The following is a 19,805-nucleotide window of genomic DNA, read 5'->3' on the forward strand; positions in this document are numbered from 1 at the left end:
AGTGGTCGAAAAGACTAGAAAGGCGCTATACAAATACGGAGCATTTACATACCACTCTCATGTCTCAATATGAAGCTGCTCCGCTGGTTAGATTGTCTAAGTATAAAGACTGGAAGCAGGGGGAAACAGATAACATGGCATATATGGTATGAAAACCACACTGTGCTAACTCTCCGCAAGAAAGCAAATAAGTGTATTTCCAAAGATATCAAACAATTTTTTTAAGATAATAAAAATGTGCAATAAAAGGGAAGTCTCTAAACTGAAGGACATTAATTAGTACCAACAATGGGATAATTAGGTTACCTATCAAAGTGGCTGTAACTTTCTCAATCATTCAGGAGGGGACGTTTGCTGCAGCCTGTTTGACATTCAGTGGCTTTAGTCTGTTAAGCAAAGTGGCAACACTTTGAACAAACCGCAAGCAGGATCTTAGTCATTGTTTGGTAAAGAGCCGACATTATTGGAACTGCTGTTTATTGTGGATATGAGAGGGAGTGTGTGTTGACTTTCTCTACCTTCTGGCACAACTGCAGCTCTACAACAAAGCGTATGAGTCTCTCATTGTTCTGTTCTGTTTCTTCTTTCTTCTTTCCGAGGATGTTTTTGTTTTTCCTTTGGATAGACAGAAAAGCCAACGGCTTTAAGGTCCTGGTCGAGTCACATAGTTGATGTTCTCAGACTCTGTTCGTTATTTTGCAAAGGAAGTTGGAAGATTATAATTGCATGCAAAGATGGAAGAGTACGAACAATAGAAAAGAAGAACAAACCAGTGTGTGTTTTGTCCCATGTATTCTCACATCTGTGGTTCTCTGTGTGGCACAGTGTGATAATTCAGGGAACAAAAGTGAGATATCTGCATTCAAGTCTCAGTATTTATTTATGAAAAGAACAGGTAAAGTTGAAACAATTAGCGACAGAAATATGATTGGCAACAAATTTGATTATTGATTTATCATTTAATGTGCCAAAATGTCTGACAGCTCTGTGTGGTATGTGAGGACAGCAATTACTTTAGTGGACTCTCAGACCTCCGTTTTCTTTGCCCAGTTTGTTCTTCCAGTATGACTGCAAGCATTCCTGGCTGCGGTCCAGTGGAAGGCCTTTTATTCATCCCCTGCAGATGGTTCACAGTAGTCTGAGGGGAAATGTGTGTTTTCTCTCAAGCATGTGTGAAGGCTGAGGCTCAGGGGAATGATCCAGGATTGGGGGGGATTTGGTTGGTCACATAATGCACAGACAACAACAACTGGAGTAAAGCCAACCTGCTTTCAGTCAGATTCTTCTGTGCTGTCAGTCCCTCTGTCCTTTTTTAGTCTTCAGTTGCATGAGTGCAGGAGAAGCTGAAGATGGACAATGGTCATAGAGTTTGGTCATAAATATTTTTTGAAGGCAGAAACATACAAACAGGCACATTTTTGCCTATAACTGATTTTGTGATAGTCACTGTCCTCAAGGAATATGTTTTCATGCCTAAAATATGGATGGCTGTCAGGGTGGAACAGCATTCAAAATGATTACAGGACACTTTAACCAACTAAAACCCAAGCATATTAAATGTTAAATCATTTGTTACCAGCTGTTGCAGGGTTTTGTTGTCCGACTATATTCATCGATTAGGATAAGACTGGTGACTTTGTTTTCAAGTTTGCTGAACCCAAAATGCCTGTTGTCATTATCAATGTCATTATTGTGTATGCTGAAATATGATTGAGGTGTGTGATATATTAACAGATTTTATCTAATTGACAAAACAATCCAAATGAGTGAAACCTATAAACTAAAATTATTTTTTTCTCCCTATCTGAACACAATGCCAGACTATTTAAAATTACATATTTGGGAAATACTATATTTAGGATAAAGAAAAACTTATATCATTGTAGTTGACTGAAAAACCTAAACCTTGCTGACTTTCATGTGTACGACTAAAATGAAGAATGACATGATTTTCTGTTGGTTTAGAATATTAAATAAAGCTCCAGCTAATCATTATTTTCATTGTTGATTATCTGTCGATTCATTTCTCAATTAATTGATTAGTTGTTTGGTATATAACAGGTCGTAAAAATTGTGAAAAATGTCTATCAGTGTTTCCAGTATTAAAGAGAAATCTTACTGGTTAAATTAGCAAGTCTGTCTCTATCACTACACCACAGCATCGTCATTGACTAGACTTAAGGTAAGAGCTAACGATAGGTTAATACTGAGGTGTTTTAGCTGCTGAACAAGCCTCAAAAGGCCACCACAGTGCTGAATTCTGAATAGTTTGAATAGCTCTGTAATTGTGATCCTACATGGGTGACCTGAAGTCTGTAACATAATATACGGGAGACTTGTGGAATGACAAAAATGTTACTCACAGCCGACCCTCCAGTGCCTTACCTTAAAGAAATGTATTATGTGTGCAGCCCAGAGACGGCGCGTATGTGTGCGTATTTGCATGTGGTCTCTCCCCTGTATGTGATGGAATTTGGATGTCTCACTGTTGCAGACGTCTGAAAAAGCGAGCAGCTGAGAAGGTCTCCAGGACAAAGGTTAATGTTTCAGCTGGTGGAAGGTACACTGTCACTGGGAAACCCCACCGTCCACCTCCGTCTGCACTCTGTTTACTGTAGTTTTTGACAGTGGGTTTCCTGTTGGAGTAGAGAATAACCATTTAGCTCCTGTTTCTAGCTAGTTGACCACTTCCCCTCTCTCTAATATCATATTATTATGATGTGCAGCATGTGAATGGGTTGTAGGTTTTTATTTTATCCTGCTAAAACTCACGGTTGCCTTGTGTGTGTGGAGGTTTGGTTTTCTTTTCATTATTGTTTTTTGTCTTTGACATTTTCACTGACATGGCACAGATTGTTAAGGTGGAGCTAATCAAGGGAACTTCTACATCTAGTGCACAAATCATTTCTAATCTTTGTAACTAAACTAAAAGTAAATGTATAAGAGTTCGTCTTTGCTCTCAGCCTTTTGACGGGACAGTCTGTGCTGTGTCAGTGACGGGGGCTTAATTTTTTCCACAGATTAGTCCTTTTTAATCTAATGCAACAGCTGGAAATCCCATTCCCCAATATGGCATGCTTTTTGGAGGAGGTCAGTAATTTTTTCATCCTGGGTTCTTCAACTAAAAAGGTCACAGGCCTCAGAGTCCACATGACAAGAACCGATCTGTGTCTGCTAGAATCTGCAAATAATTCACACCATTTGTTTTAGTCTGTTCAGAGTGCCAGATGGGTGGAGTCTGCCACGTTGAACGATGAGAGAGGAAGTTAGTACATCATATTTTTACAGTTATTATGTGACATCCTTTATTTAGTGTTGTGAGGTTGGAAAATTGCACCAAGTAGGCATTTTAAGGAGATGAAAACAAATAATTACAGTTGATAACAATTTATATTTTCTTATGTTATTAAGCTTACTGAAAGATGTTGTGTGAAGACACTGAAAAAAATAAATCCTGTCCCCTAAAGGATACAGCTGGCTTTGTGTATTTTTCTTATTGTCAAAAATGTCAAACAATCAAAAAAGATCAAAATGAGATGAAAATAATGATCATTTGTAGACTCTAAATGAATCAGGTCCATTTGTTACCAGAGTAACAAAATATGAGTTTTTTTCTATCCTGTACTGAAAAAAGTTGAAGAACCCATAAACATAGATAATGCTTTTATTATTACGCCTACCTCCAAAACTTAAAAGCAGTGCCATATGTCAAGCAAAATCAATGTGGTAACATGAGGTTCACATTGACACAATAGAAAACCTACCATCACAAGAACAAACACGTTAATGATCACGCTTTACATTTCATATACTCTTTGGCCAAAGGTAGATGGACACCCAAACACTACACCCATTTGAACCACTTCTAGTTCATCCCAAAGGTGTTGGATGGGATCAAGGTCAGGGCTCTGTCCAGGCCAGTTAAGTTCTTCCACACCAAACTGGAAAAACTCATGTCCTTATCAACCTGGCATTGACATATATGTACATATATGTACAGGTATTGTCATGTTGATACAGGAAAGAGTCTTCCCCAAACTACAGTGAACAAAATTATAAACACAGCACCTTTGTTTTTGCCTCCATTTATCATGAGCTGAACTAAAAGTTCTAAGACTTTCTCTATGTACACAAAAGGCCTATTTCTCTCAAATTTTGTTCACAAATCTGTCAAAATCTGTGTTAGTGAGCACTTCTCCTTTGCCGAGATAAGGTGTGGCATATCAAGATGCTGATCAGACAGCATGGGTATCGCGTGCGCCTTAGGCTGGCCACAATAGAAGGTCACTCAAAAATGTGCAGTTCCACACAGCACAATGCCAAGTTTTTAGGGAGCATGCAGTTGGCATGCTGACTGCAGGAATGTCCACCAGAACTGTTGCCCGTGAACTGAATGTTCATTTCTCTACCATAAGCTGTCTCCAAAGGCGTTTCAGAGAATTTGGCAGTGCATCCAACCGGCCTCACAACCGCAGACCACGTGTAACCACACCAGCCCAGGACCTCCACATCCAGCATCTTCACCTCCAAGATCATCTGAGACCAGCCACCCGGACAGCTGCTGCAACAATCGGTTTGCAAAACCAAAGAATTTCTGCACAAACTGTGAGGAACCTTCTCATGGAAGCTCATCTGCATGCTCGTCGTCCTCATCAGGGTCTCGACCTGACTGCAACTTTGCACAGCCATTGAAGAGGAGTGGACCAACATTCCACAGACCACAATCAGCAACCGGATCAACTCTATGCGAAAGAGATGTGTTGCACTGCGTGAGGAAAATGTTGGTCACACCAGATACTGACTGGTTTCTGGACCCCCCACCAGTTCCCCCAATACAGTGTAACTGCACATTTTCAAGTGGCCTTTTATTGTGGCCAGCCTAAGGCATGCCTGTGCAATACCCATGCTGTCTGATCAGCATCTTGATATGCCACACCTGTGAGGTGGATGGATTATCTCTGCAAAGGAGAAGTGCTCACTAACACACATTTTGACAGATTTGTGAACAATATTTGGAAGAAATGGGCCTTTTGTGTACATGTCTTAGATCTTTGAGTTCAGCTCATGATGAATAGGGGCAAAAACAAAAGTGTTGTGTTCATAATTTTGTTCAGTATATTTACACAAAGTTGAATGACAGCGTTGACAGATGATAGCGTTAAGATTTCCCTTAGTCGGAACTAAGATGCCCAAACAACCTCAGACCAGAATATGTATATGTGTATGTGGAGTTGGGTGTATCCACAAATCTTTGGCTACGCAGTGTATATAAGTGCTGATGAAACATGTCAAAATAAGTGATGAAAATCCACATTTTGACTGATTTAAATATTTGTCACATTTGTGTTTACATGCATTTAAAAAGGATGTCTCACTTTCAACAAATCTGTGTGCCCAGTGTTACTTTGAATATAACATACAATATACTGGGAATTACATATTATGTGTATTTAACAACTATGTTGAAGGAGACACATCCTTTTGAAGAGTGTAACTACAGTTTTTAACATAATTGTGCATCATGTAACAGTTGTTACTATGGTATTTTCACTTTGTCACCTCATTTTCTTCCCCTAACTGTTCCGTCTAACCCGTGTTTACCTTGCAGGCAGACATCCAAAGCTAAAGTTAGCTCTAAGTCTAAACAGAGCAGCCCTGGCAAAAGGTAATCTGAGGATAAACAATTCTGTGGGTAAATTCAAGCTGTCTGAAAAGACCCACACACATGCTGCTTCCACAAGCCTCACAAACAAATGCCATTTAAAGTGATAATAAAATGTTGGATCTTCCCAAGAAAATAAAAAACTAATCCTCTAAGCCACATCCATCCCCTCCAAGCACCTGCCAGACAAATGTGGCTGTTTAGCAAGAACGTCCATGATTTTCAAAACAAAAGCTTGTAGCTAAATCCAATAGTTGTTTAGTCAAAGTACTAACATAATGGACATGCAGAATAGTCTTTAAAACACCTGATGTATGTTCCAAAGAGCCATTTAAGCCAAAAGTTAAAGAAATATGCTTATTCACTTTATTTCCATAAGTTAAAAACAACTCTCATGTCTATATGCTAAATATGAAGCTACAGCCAGCTGCTGGTTAGCATAAATACTGGAAACGGGGAAAATAAAGGCATCAAAATTCTGTAAGCCATCAAAATTCTACCAATATTTTATTACGAACAGTAGTTTAATACCAGTATATATTAAACTAATGAGATGTAGACCTGTAGGCAGATTTGTCAACTTTGGACAGAGCCAGGCTTGCTAGATTGTAGCTTGTAACTCCCTATAAAACCACAGCTTGTCAGTTTTACATTTAGTTACGGATTAAACAAATATGTTAATTAGCACAATTTTGAGTTGCTGGTAGGCAGTTTTTTTTAACTTTGGACAGAACCGGACAAGCTCTTTCCTGTCTTTATGCTAAGCTAAGCTAAACGGCTACTAGCTACAGCAACGTATTTACTGTGCACACTTGAGAGTGGTATCAATCTTCACCTCTAACTCTTGGCTGTAATTTAGCATTTTAATGCTAAATGCTTTAATGCTTTTAGCATTTTATTCAAGAGTTTCATTGAATTTAATATTTGGCTTTACTGGACACACATTTACTGTTTATACCCAGGACCAAACTCAGGCCCTTACAACTGTGAATTTTTAATTTTGTCAAACATGTTTTTATAATTTAAGATAGTTTAAGTTAAGATCTCTTTGATAGTTTGTGTGAGCCTGAATAATAGACAAACCCACAGCATTTTCATAAACAAGCGTCTCTGTTCACTTTGCCTTTGTACATCAGGATTATGTAGCCTCATTTTCAGTCATGCATTAATTTGTGTAGTCATTGACATTTGTTTTCTCAACATTTTGATGTCTTTTTGTGAAGTTTAATTGGCAGTAACTTTTCAAAGTTGCAGTTTGATTCACATCTGCCTTAATGTATTTCCTGTTTGTATAAAATTGTTTATTGATATTTTTGTATACTAAATGTGTAATCAGTATACTATTACAATAAGTATAAAATACATACATAGAATTAGTATAGATTTGGGACACAGATAATGTTTCTGTCATCACAGTCCTTGCGCCTGTCTCTGCTCCCTCCAGGTTGTATTTGGAGCGTCAGAAGAACTACTTCCACATTCATTCTGTGGCGTGTACGGGCACAGAGGTGCACCTGGCAGCCTGCCCCCTGGAGTTCAGCAAGCCAAACACAACATCGTCCTGCGAGGGCGGCATGGCGGCTGTGGTTAGCTGCATGCCGGGGCCGCTGTTCATGCAAAACAGTGGCTTGAAAAAGAAACTTAAAACTTCGGTAATGTAGTCTTTAACTTAAGATCAGCTCAGTAGGACTTGTACACAGCAGACATTTTATGTGTGACACTGAGCCAGCATGCACAAGCAGCTAAATTGAATTCAGCCATCATTATTTTATCTTTTACATTAATTCTTTCTCTACTGTGATATGTCAAAGTGTAGGCTACACTATGTATGCTCTAATGTTGAATTGTAATTAGCAACCGGAAGTAAATAACTACAGGCTTTTTATTGCCTTTGCTATTAGTGTATTAAGATAATTTACTCTGAGCCAATAATTTTTGTTGGCTTTATGCTAGATATTTGACCATATCAAATAACAACTACTTATATCATTGGCCTCTTATAGGATTTAGGTTTCACCTTAACCACACTCTGTACACAAGCAGTCTGGATTGTATTCCCATGAATTTAGTTAATTTACTTCATTTATAACCCATTTGTTGCCTGTCTGAAGTAGAATAGGTTCCTTTAGCTTTATTAGTCTGTTGACCATTAAATTTCAATCTTGTCCTTTGAAACAGCTTTAAACCGCATGGTGTTCCTTGGTAGATAGATTTTGCTCAGCGTGTCATAACAGGCATGGAACCTAAGTCATGTTATACTCATTAATTAAGACTGCAAGATGCATTCCAAAAAAAAGCTAGTTAGTGAACCTTGATTTTTTTTTGTCAAATGATGTAGTATAGCTTAAAGTACCATTTTAGTGTCACACAATTCTTAGTGAAATATTATCATAATATATAATATTTTTTAGGAAATGAAGTAGTCTAAGTTAAAGATACTAAATTTCCCACAAACATGGCGGCTTTACACAGTTGTTAAAAGTGGTCATATTACTGTAGATATCTGCCAGGATGCTCAGAAGACTAACCTGACAAAAATAAATTGAAATAATGTTTTATGTGTCTGCTTTCTCTTTAGAGCACAGTAAGACTGAAGGGAGGTGCCAGGCTGGGCGAGGGTCGGGTGGAGGTGCTGAAAGACAACGAGTGGGGAACGGTGTGTGATGATCGCTGGAACCTGCAGTCAGCCAGCGTTGTCTGCAGGGAGCTTGGCTTCGGCAGCGCCAAGGAGGCTCTCACCGGAGCCCGCATGGGACAAGGTTAGGAAAAACATGTTTTCCAGTGACAAAAATGTGTTGATTTGTGCCAGCCCAAACAGACGTTGACATTAAAAAACAATAAGAGATGAGGTCATACAAACACAAGTCAGTCTGTTTAATTAAGGACCAAATTTAAATGATGATCCAGCCAGCATTTTTCAGGCTATGTAGACTGCTCATCTATAACATGGTTTTTCATTTCTGTGCTTTAATGCAGGGAGCTAACCTCATTGGTTGACTGACTTGTTATTCAAAATCTACATTTTAGTGCATTGTGATTGGAGTAAATAAAAAAAAAATTTCAGCTTTGTAACTTCAGACAGAAGTCCACTGAAAACGTATAAAAGATAGTAGTCAATGTCCTGTTTGAGAGAAGGCCAAAAAACGTTCATTATGTCCGACTGCAGAGGGAGTGCTCCATCATGTAAAAGGGTCCAAAGGTTCACCCTGCAATTATAAATAACCTCCACCCACGAGGGTATTATTTCCACATCCTTAGAAATCCTCAAACATTTTGTACGTAAGTATTTAAAGTCCATGAGCACCAGTGAGGTGATATACCTCAAGACATGATTGAAAATGACAAAAGTAATCTGTGTGTTTAAAATTTGCAATATTTTGTTTACTTAGATAATAATGTAGATCCTCTACACCCAGAATCCCTATTTCATATGAATCGTGATTATGGGGATAGCCCCGTTGATTCTGTAATTCGCATTGAACCCATCACCTGAGGCAGGATCTGTCTTTTGACGGGACTTCAGTCATCAGTTGTCTGTCTGCAGCCTGCTCGTCACCCCAGAGAATGGATAATTTGCCATCAACAAGTCCACATTCCTACACGGATTCCTCATTTGGAGCTTATTTTAATAAGTAAAGGAATGTTGTGCATGAAGAAAGAAAAGAAACAAAGACAAAAAGACATGAAAGAAAGAACTCCATCACAGTAAACAAATATGCTGTTCATATTCTAAGCGTATGTCAGGCATTTTTTAGAACAGACTACCATCTGTGTTATTTCTGCTAGGCTATGGACCATTTCATGTGAAAATGAGGCAGTAGATTTCATAAACCCACCTTCTGTCTGTGCCTATGTGTGAGTAAGTGAGCATGTCTCCTTGTGAATGAATTACGCCCAAATAAGGAGTTGGTTTTTAGGTTTTGGACCGAAGTTTTTAAAGGCTCATTATAAGTACCTTATTTGATTTCTGCCACTGCTCTAAAGACACACCACACTTCACTGTGCTGCATTTGGAGAAAATTCCTTAAACTCACCCATTGTCTAAGGAAACACAACATGGTCCCAACACGAGTATTGTACTAATTCTCCACACCTGAGTCAGGTGTGGTGAATTAGTAATCAGACACCATGAACACATCACAGGACAGTTCGTTTTGCAGTGTAGGCCACCACCGATATCCTCTTGTATTTACAAAATACTGTATATATGAAGCAACAAAAGTGACAATGTCTGTCAGTAAATCATTATAAATACATCAATCAACAATCATATATCAAGTGTTAATAATTAATTTGCAGTTAATGGCCATATGAAATACATAAAGCTTGAGTTTTTTCCTGAAAGAGTTTGTGTGTCAACTGAGTGATACCACATTCAGTCCCCAGTTACCATTTTTCAACATGTACATTGTGTCCTCGTCAACATCCATGCCCGAATTACTGGGAAGCTCTGTTTCTTGGTTTTAAAAATTGTGAATTCATAGTATTTTAAACCCTCACGCAGCCAACATCTTTCCTATCCCTACCATCCATCCCATATGACGTGAATGCTGAATTAGTGAAATATGTCACTTCATCGTGAAGCATGAGGAAAGTCGCTGGAAGTGAAACGTTGCTGTGAATAATTATTCTTTAACCGAACAAAACTATTAAGTGTTGTCACCATTTCACTCAGAATAAAGGTGCCAGGTAAAATATTAAAGTATTTATCTCAGTGTGTGTGTGTGTGTGTGTGTGTGTGTGTGTGTGTGTGTGTGTGTGTGTGTGTGTGTGTGTGTGTTCCTCATTAGTGATTCTTTTCAACAACATAGACGTGTGTGAAATTTTTTGGTGAACTGCCCTGATTTTCCACCAAAGAAGAAACAAGCAGTCTTTTGAAGGTGCGGTTCTCAGAAACTCTGGGTGGGGATGTCTGCTCTCGTGTGTGTAGATTATGATTTCTACCACAGAGGAAGTCGGTCGCAGAGACACATCACAAAATCCTTTTGAGGCAGCAGCATACCTGCTCTGTGCTCAGATGGATGTCAGACCGCCACCTAGCTGAATTAGTCCAAGAAACGTTCCTTAACGTCACAGAAGTCGGAAACGAGCACCGCTGAAGGAATTCCTTTCACAGAAATTTCATGATACAATCACCTCATGGTGCTATGAGTCGTAGTGATGGAGTGTGAGTTTAGAGGGTGAATGTAAACCTGGGTGCCGCTGACGGAGAGCATGCATGCTCAGCAAACATGCTTCAGGTTAAAAGCGAGTTGTGGATTAGTTTCAAGAGGTACTCTATTATGTAGTAGTTTGAAAGGCATACAAGACTGGACTCCATAAATACAAGTGTTGTATGGAAACATGTCAAAATTTTACACCAGAGCAATAGAAAGCTAAAATTATACACATCAAACAGCAAATGTACTGTACATCCTGGGCATCTAAATGTAACTTTGTATGGTCCTATCCGCTTTTATGATGAAAAGTAAGTTAAATGTGACATTTTAATTTCGAATCAGTGTTTTATCAGTGTCTTTTTGTTTTGAATTTTTGTGGTTTAATGACAAAGTGATTCCACCATCATCCAGTTAAAGCTTATACATTTACATAATTTTCCCAGGACAAAATACTCAGCGCCATGAAAAAAAAGTGATGCGTTTGTTTTACGATTCTGGTAGCAGTATTATGAACGAAATTAAATAGAACAGGATACACACCATGACTAGTAATGGCTACCATGGCAAATAATAATACACAACAAAGGAGAGGGGGTCCAGATTTGCTCAATCAGTCTGAGTCTTGAAACCAGTGTCCAAAAGGCAGGCATAAATTGACCTGAATTGTTTTAATCTGATCTGAGCACCTTATTAAATGGGTTAGGACTCATTAAATCCTGCAGTGTGTATATAAAGAGCCAGGAAAGAAAGGTTTGAGACCTTTGCCACTTTGTCTTGGCTCCCATCACATTCTGGCTGACAATCAAAGCAGAACCCTTTCAGCTATTCCACAAGCAAGTCTACCTTCTTTAACTTTTAAGCCTCTGTCTGTCTGTCTTGTCCAGGAATGGGTCCAATCTACATGAATGAGGTGAAGTGTCTCGGTCAGGAGAAGTCCATCTGGAACTGCCCCTTTAAAAACATCACATCGGAGGACTGTCAACACATGGAGGACGCCGCCGTCCGCTGCAGTGTGCCCTATATGGGATTCGAGAACTTGGTCAGAGCTGAACCTCCTTACAAAAACGTTTCATTTTGAAATTGTGCTGTTAACTTGAGGAATAGTTAGAAAGTTCATTGAATTGTTAATACCATTATTATACTATTTATTACATTAGCCAGGACATGAAACTGTGTTGGTTACTTTTGAAAACTGGGCTGAATAAGTTAACTGCATTAGATTCAATAAGTGTAGCATAGGAAAGAAAAATAGCAAATTTTATACTGTGTTAATTGTGTTATCCATTAATTTAGTCCTTTGCTGATCTAAAAGTTTTTGAGGTTTGCCCTAACATATGAGATTTAGAGCTGATGCTCACAGAAATCTCACAGTTTCACTCTAAACCAATACTTCTTCACTGCTGTCACACAAAAAGTTATGTCATTTGGCATTTTCATATTTGTATGTACTGAATTAGTGTTCAGATTATTTTTGTTAGAGCTCAGCATTTATGCAGATACTTTTTTGTGACAACAGTGATTCCCTGTTAACACAGAGTATATATGGTTGTGCAGTTTGCATTATACCAGATCATACTCTTCCGTGTTTCCTGTAGATCCACATAGAGGCCGGACCAAGTGGGATAAAAACTCTGCAAGGGAACACTTTCATCGTACCGATAGTTTTCAATTTGAGTTGCATACATGTAAACCACCAGTAAAGAAAAACTTATGATGCTAACATTTAAAATTTTAGACCATGACTGACACCAGCAGACTTTTTATCCAGCCTGGCTCTTGTGTATCTATGCTCTGCTCTCTGGTTCCTAACACATTGGCCCCACACAGATCCGAATCACAGGAGGACGGACCCGTTACGAGGGCCGTTTGGAGGTGCTGAGCTCAGACTCTAACGGGACGCAGAGCTGGGGTCTGATCTGTGGAGAGACCTGGAGCACCAGGGAGGCCATGGTGGCCTGCAGGCAACTGGGCTTGGGCTACGCTAACCAGGGCCTGCAAGTAGGTTATTAACACCTCTGAAGCCAACTTTCTGCAGCAGAGCAGAGGTGCTTTGACCAGCGGGTCGTCTTTTGGTCTATTTGACATATGCAAATATAATATACTGTCATGAACACTCACTGGCCAATTTAATACAACAAAAGAAAATCTCATTCCTGTCATTTCATGACAGTTAACTCTACATAAACATGTTCAAATATATTCAGTATTTCTGTTCAGTAACAGATTCAAACATATTGCTAACATGACTACAAATTCTGGTGTATATTTTTGGAATATACTTGAACATGCATGTATTAATGTCTGACAGTACATTATAAGTTCCATATGGAGTAGATGTCTCTTTTCCTACACGCAGGAACATGATTCTGTTTTGGTCTTTTCTATGCGGCCAGACCAAAACAGACACACATGAAGTTTCTAATTAATCTCAAAAGCCACTCACCACTAATTCAAAATGGTGACCTCATCTGGAAACCCTGTTGACGTTCTCCATGCCAAGAAAGTCTAACCAAGCTTCTGCTTCAGCAACACAATCTCCACTGCCTGATGACTGTATATGAACAAGTTTTAGTTTCAGCCCAGACAGTTTAGAGACAGAACAGGAAGTGTGTCCCCTCACTGACTCCCAGCAGGGCATTTCTGCAGATCCGGATAGTAGGCGGCCGGTCCAATTATGAGGGCCGGGTGGAGGTACAGGTTGGGTCCAAGTGGGGCACAGTGTGCAGCACAGGCTGGACCACAAAGGAAGCCATGGTGGTTTGCAGGCAGCTAGGGCTCGGCTACTCCATGCATGCCATCACTGTAAGTAGGACCGAAGACTTAAATGAAGATTCCACTATGACATATTTAATGAACAAATGTATTGTTTACAGGATAAACTTCTTGAGATGCATCACGAACAACAGCATGACAAACAATAATTACAAAAGTAAACATTAGAAGCAGGAGCATCTTGATTTTTAATAAAGATAAGTGAAGAAATAAGCCTAGTGTTGAAAAATGGAAAAGGAAAGGAATACATTGAAAATTAATATGAACGAATGAATTTGATTTAGAGACTTAAAGAGCTTCATACATGATCACAGTGATTGGTATGACATGGACATTTAAAAATATGCCTGCTAAACTATTGTAAATGACATTTAAAGGTAAAGAAACAGGACTCAGTATCAAGTTTTGACATTCGAAACCAACAGTTTATCAAACTGTGCCTTAAAATATTAAAATGATTTATAGTTCCATCTTGAAGCAATCATGATTCTTGTTTGAGTAAAAATCCACATAAAAATGTACCTTTAATTACGGGCTCATTTTGATTGTTTTATTGGATCAATATGAGGTATTTCCAGTACTTGCATAACCAAATGCAGTTTGATATAAATAGAAAATGCTAGATACTTGCTGACTTTGGCATAGCACCCAATACTGCCTCCCAGCGGTATAATCGCTGTTGAATTGCTGAAGCTTTGAAACTCAGCTGTAAACTGTGTTTAATTTCAAAGCAGTAACCTGGGAGGAAATTACACTAAAACAAAATAAATATATTTAAACAGCACCAATAAACGTCAGGTTTTGGTGTCAGTTTCCCAAAGACCAAAATATACCACTTAGAGACTTGGTTTGTTTTTCTGTGGCTACTTGCAAATCATTGACTGAAGTAGAAGTAAACGAGGCAGTCCGAGGGAAAGTGGGCACACACAAACATATAATTACAACTCTTACTTTACAACTACTTACAATTGATGACAATATTACAACTTGAACTCAGTGAACATCAGAAAGTGATGATATATCAGAGTGGATTTACTTTAAAGGGTAGTAAGAGCTCTTAAACTTTAGACACAAACTCCTTAAATATTTGTGGTTAAAAAGTAGTTAAAACGGTATTTCAAAAACCTGAATCCAAAAAATGTAAACTAAATACTAAAACAACATAATACAAAATATTTAAATGTAATTATAACTGGAATAATCTGTGTTTAATAAAATTTATAGTGGTGTGGGATTAAAAAGCAGTCCAGTAAGTAATACGATTACTGAATCACTCAGGATCTGCACAAAGTTTTTATCCTCCATTGATCATAAACTCAGCATTACACTTTGTCCTCAGTGAGCAGCCAAAAATGAGTCATGAACATCTGTTTTTCAGAGCAGCAACCTCCCACTGAACTCTCTGCAGCTCCATTTGTGAATTATTATTTCCTGATCGATGCACTGTGTTTGTTTTTGTTTGCATGTTTGTCTGTCTACTGTTGTCTAACCCCCTTCTAAGGAAACCTGGTACTGGGACAGCAGCAATGTGACGGAGATGGTTATGAGCGGTGTGAAGTGCACCGGCAACGAGATGTCTCTGAGTCACTGCCAGCATCACAAAACTGTCAGCTGTCAGAAGTCAGCAGCAAAGTTTGCAGCGGGAGTCATCTGTTCTGACAGTGAGTGAAAAAAACAGAAACAAATAGGAATGTTTGAAGAAACTACTTTGTTGACTGACAATCATAGACATATTTTATTGACCTGTTGAAACTCCAAGCGCCTAAAGATAGACCAGAACAGAAAAAAAAGAAGATCCAACATGATTGTATTAATTTTATTAACATATTTATGAGGGAAATCATTCATTTTAACTAATAATAATTTTTACTATAGTTCTTGTTACAACTTTCTGTAACAGCTCTCTGTATTTCATCTCCTGATGATGTTTTTTTTGTAGCTATTGCTAATGTGGGTCTGTAAAGCTCAATGAGACATTTTATGTGTGTTGTGTCACACGTAATAGAAATGTTTGGCTTAATTGCTGGGTTGTGTAATGATGTCACCTTATTAAAACCACTAATAGTTAACAAACAGCAGAACATTAACATGAACTTTGCCTGATAACGCAGAAATTTAAGAAGAATGTAATAAGTGAAATTATAATTTTATTAGTAAACATTGTCATCAAATCATCAATTAAAAATGTTAAACCTTATCCTGCTACTCCCCCTCTGTCCAGCGGCGTCTGACCTCGTCCCGAACGCCCCTCTGGTCCAGCAGACGGTCTACATTGAGGATCGCCCCCTGCACATGCTCTACTGTGCTGCAGAGGAGGACTGCCTGTCAAAATCTGCATCCAAGGCCAACTGGCCCTACGGACACCGACGCCTGCTCCGCTTTTCCTCCCAGATCCACAACATCGGTCGGGCTGACTTCAAGCCAAAGGCCGGGCGGCATTCATGGGTCTGGCACGCCTGCCATGGGTAATGTGGTCTTCATTTACATCCTTTTGTCTAGTTCTTTTTAGATGAGTTGCTTCATCCTAAGAATACCAGACTGGAGTCTTAATGGTGCTGTGATCTAAGTTTTGGACAGGATCTGACAGGAAAAGTTTAAAGTTTATATCAATGCAATTTCATTATTTTATTAGATGATGCACACATTCTAGTGTAACAGTACATTTCCTATTGTATGTGTTTCTATTTCGTGCACCAAACTGAGTTTAAGAATAAGACTGAGTCATTGCAGCAGAAAAGGTAGATGCAGATGAAAATACAGAATAAATCCTGATAAAATATTTGTAGCCCAGAGTAAGAGCATAGATTTTTATAATGTATGTGAATTTAATTTAGAAGCTAGATATAAACCCCAAAATTCCTTCTACATTTTTGTGTTGTAGATGTCCATTTTTTCTCTCTGAGTCAGCTGATAAAAATACTCCACTCCTTCCTTATTCTGTAGCCAGGCAACACAGGAAACTGTTTATACAACAGCTTTGCTGACATGAAATGAAATGCCCTGTTTACAGAATTTGTGAGATTAAAATGCCTGCAGTATAAATATTTTTCAATATGCTGCATTATAGCCATTAAAACCATCATCCAGTACTTCTGCTATTACAGTATTAAAATGCTGAAGTCAATTAATTCAGTCATTATTAATTATTTTATGTTACCCAGTGTATTGCTCCATTTTTTATCATTGTATGCCACATATACAGTATATCAGAAATAGATTATCTCTGATTCTGTAACAAAATCAAACCCTTCTCTATTCCTGTCATCTTATTTTCACTCAACATATTGCCCTTTATAGCATTTAGAACATTTTAGATGAAGAATATGAATTGTATATTTCAGGAAAACCCAAGTCTGTACCCAACATCATGTTTCATCCAGAAATACATCATATAAAAAATCATAATTTCACATCTATTTCAATGCTGGTTATCTTTTTTGCTACAAAATGTTTTTAAGCATAGACACAGTTTTGTCACTTGGTGTTAAATAAAAATGTAATAATTTGTTTTGTGTTGTCATTTATCAAAGGAGATGCCGCTTTGACTATAAAATACTGGAGTTTCTAATCTTAACAGCAGCCTTTTTATCTGTATTATACAGCCACTACCATAGCATGGATATTTTCACCCACTACGATCTGCTGAACTCCAACGGTAGCAAAGTGGCAGAAGGACACAAAGCCAGTTTCTGTCTGGAGGATACAGATTGTCAAGAGGGTGAGTCAAAGCACAGGGTCTGTTTTCATTTGTTTGGAGAACCAGAACATCACATCTGAATTTTCTAAACATGTTTATTAAGTCCCATGTATCTTAAAATGTATAAATCTTTCTGACACCCAGGTGTTTCTAAGCGGTATGAGTGCGCCAACTTTGGCGATCAGGGCATCACTGTGGGCTGCTGGGATTTGTACCGTCATGACATCGACTGCCAGTGGATTGACATCTCAGATGTCAAACCTGGAAACTACATTTTGCAGGTGAGCATGTTTGGCTTAATTTGTAGAGCAAACAGCAAATACTGCCCGGTGTCTTAGTGCTAAAACAAAACTGTATGGATGTGAAATTATTTACTTACAGTGTGTCCAATAGTTAAACTGGCGACACACTTAGACAGTTCCAGACAATCTTCACAAAATCCATCAGTGCTGAAAGAGCATGTGGGTCTGGATTTGCAAATAAATGGCAACACCAGCTAGTTCCAACAACTTTGATGAAATCAGGCAGCTCTCAAACAGTAACTTTGTAGACATATACATGTCTACATAACATATACACTATTGCTCCAGTATTTATAACTGCATATCAAGCTATTATAAACAACCAATGCCGTATGTTTGACCTCTGCAGTTATAAAGTTCCCCCGCCTCTCTTTTCTTATTCCTCTCCTCTGCCTGTCTCACTACGTTTCAGAATTTTTGGATAACAATACAATTTAAAGACAAATCTTTAGATGGATATCTGCATTATTTTGGCATAATCAGCTCCAGATGCACTCTCCTCTCTCTGTGGAACCAAAAAACACTATTGAGAAGACTACAGGAAGTACTTTAGGAGCCAAGTTTACATGAATTCAGACCTTCCTCTCACCACGAGACTCGAAGGACACCATCAATCAAACCTAACGAAAAAAAATTAAAGGCCACACATTACAGTAAATTTAAAATCAACTCAATTAACTCATTTTTGTTGGAAAACTGTCAACAAAGCCTGTTGTACATTAATAAGCATTAAAAACAGCCTATTTATCCTGTCTTATTCTAGCATTTAAACTGCTGTACACACAGAAGAAAGCTAGATTGGGCAATTCATTCCTGGACACCAGCTTTTAACAAGACTTTACAAATGAGTTTACTGTCAAGTGAAAAGGTTGATATTGTGTTTTTAATGTCTGTGATTATCTGTCCTATTATATAAATGTTCCTTTTGTATTTCTCCCCTCAGATTGTGATAAATCCAAATCACGAAGTGGCTGAGAGCGACTTCACCAACAACGCCATGAAATGCAACTGCAAATATGACGGACATCGAATCTGGCTCCATAACTGCCACATTGGTAAGCAGTCAGAAACACAAAAATGACCAAATGTTAATGTATAATTTGGCTCTCGTTTAAACTTTTTTGACTGCTTCATTCGTTGTTTCTTTCATCCTTACAGGTGATGCGTTCAGTGAGGAGGCAGAGAGGAGGTTTGAGAAATACCCCGGACAGCTTAATAACCAGGTTTCTTAATCAACAATAATTTTAACAACAATATGAGACCCAAAGTGGGCGTTGAATGAATAAAAACACACCTCAATAGCTCAAAAAGCAAAACACGAACCGTTTTCAGTTACCAAAATGGATTCCCCCACATATCTGAGATTATTTGGAGTCATGGAAGAAGCCAAAAGTATGTTCCTCTGGTTGAATGTGTTGTATGTCTGAGTTATTATACTTGAATATTCAAGTGCAAATGTTGTTTTGGATTTTCTTTTCTCAGTCTAATGTGAGCTAATGCTATATTTTCTATCACAAAGTAGGATTTATACAGTCTGTGTCTGTCTGTAACAAATGTACAGCTTTCTATTGAATGTTTTTCCCGAGTTATGAATTAATCCATTTTTTGTTTTACTTGGAGCAAACAGGTTCAGCACTACCTGAGGTGTTAGCATTAGCTATAACACATTTAAAAGGTATCAACTGAGGCAGGAACAGGAACAAATGCAGCTTTGTGCAAGTCTCACTGGTCTTGACTGCAACTTCATACTGGGTGCTAAGGACAGAAGCGATAGACTGTCTCTCAGAGCAAAACATGAAATATTATCTGGATAATTCGCTCTGCATTAGAGTGTTATCTTGAAAGCTAAATGTACATAAGCATGTTGCTCAGGAGAAAAGCTTCAAAAGGTTTTCACATCAATTACTTTACAGTTTTATGTCATCTTGTTCACAGAAATGGTTTTAAGTAATAACATGTCTGCCTCCACGGTTACAATATTTTGTGAATGTACTGTATTTATTGCTAATATCAAGGTGCTCAAGAACAACCTTTATTCATTAGCATAATTGTCAGTTTGAAGTGCTTTACAACCAGTTTGAAACCATTTGTAGCTTTAGTCTGTATGTATTATTAATAGTAATTTAGGGTCAGAACATGGATGTTACTGGGCAAAGATAAAAACTACAATTACCCTCAAGAATTCCTGTATCTATGCTGATGTAATCACACCC

At 38.2% G+C, this 19,805-nt stretch overlaps 1 protein-coding gene and 1 long non-coding RNA gene across 5 annotated transcripts in view; one reads left to right on the top strand and one right to left on the bottom strand.

Annotated features, from left to right (window-relative positions):
- Window positions 1-19,799, top strand: part of loxl3b (lysyl oxidase-like 3b) — a 29,352-nt gene extending 9,553 nt beyond the window's left edge. Inside the window, exons 5-16 of one of the 2 annotated variants that reach the window (XM_046062179.1) lie at window positions 2,495-2,560; window positions 5,609-5,665; window positions 7,107-7,314; window positions 8,241-8,421; window positions 11,706-11,860; window positions 12,649-12,819; window positions 15,095-15,254; window positions 15,815-16,058; window positions 17,196-17,311; window positions 17,435-17,571; window positions 18,536-18,647; window positions 18,751-19,799. In XM_046062179.1, the coding sequence (XP_045918135.1) occupies window positions 2,495-2,560; window positions 5,609-5,665; window positions 7,107-7,314; window positions 8,241-8,421; window positions 11,706-11,860; window positions 12,649-12,819; window positions 15,095-15,254; window positions 15,815-16,058; window positions 17,196-17,311; window positions 17,435-17,571; window positions 18,536-18,647; window positions 18,751-18,824 (1,681 nt within the window). In that variant the 3' untranslated portion in view covers window positions 18,825-19,799. The remainder of the gene's footprint in view (window positions 1-2,494; window positions 2,561-5,608; window positions 5,666-7,106; window positions 7,315-8,240; window positions 8,422-11,705; window positions 11,861-12,648; window positions 12,820-15,094; window positions 15,255-15,814; window positions 16,059-17,195; window positions 17,312-17,434; window positions 17,572-18,535; window positions 18,648-18,750) is intronic. The other variant, XM_046062180.1, reaches the window with a different exon arrangement.
- Window positions 862-9,725, bottom strand: LOC123978743. Of its 3 annotated transcripts, none has more exons than XR_006827040.1 (4): window positions 9,697-9,725; window positions 9,152-9,281; window positions 2,386-2,636; window positions 862-1,343 (listed from the first exon to the last, which is right to left on the bottom strand). It is a non-coding gene; the product is annotated as an uncharacterized LOC123978743 (long non-coding RNA). The 3 variants fall into 3 exon arrangements; XR_006827039.1 differs by lacking the exon at window positions 9,697-9,725 and adding an exon at window positions 9,618-9,692; XR_006827038.1 differs by lacking the exon at window positions 9,697-9,725 and adding an exon at window positions 9,499-9,677.
- Window positions 19,800-19,805: the final 6 nt, after the last annotated feature.

Source organism: Micropterus dolomieu, linkage group LG11, assembly GCF_021292245.1.
Source record: "Micropterus dolomieu isolate WLL.071019.BEF.003 ecotype Adirondacks linkage group LG11, ASM2129224v1, whole genome shotgun sequence".
Classification (NCBI taxonomy): domain Eukaryota; kingdom Metazoa; phylum Chordata; class Actinopteri; order Centrarchiformes; family Centrarchidae; genus Micropterus; species Micropterus dolomieu.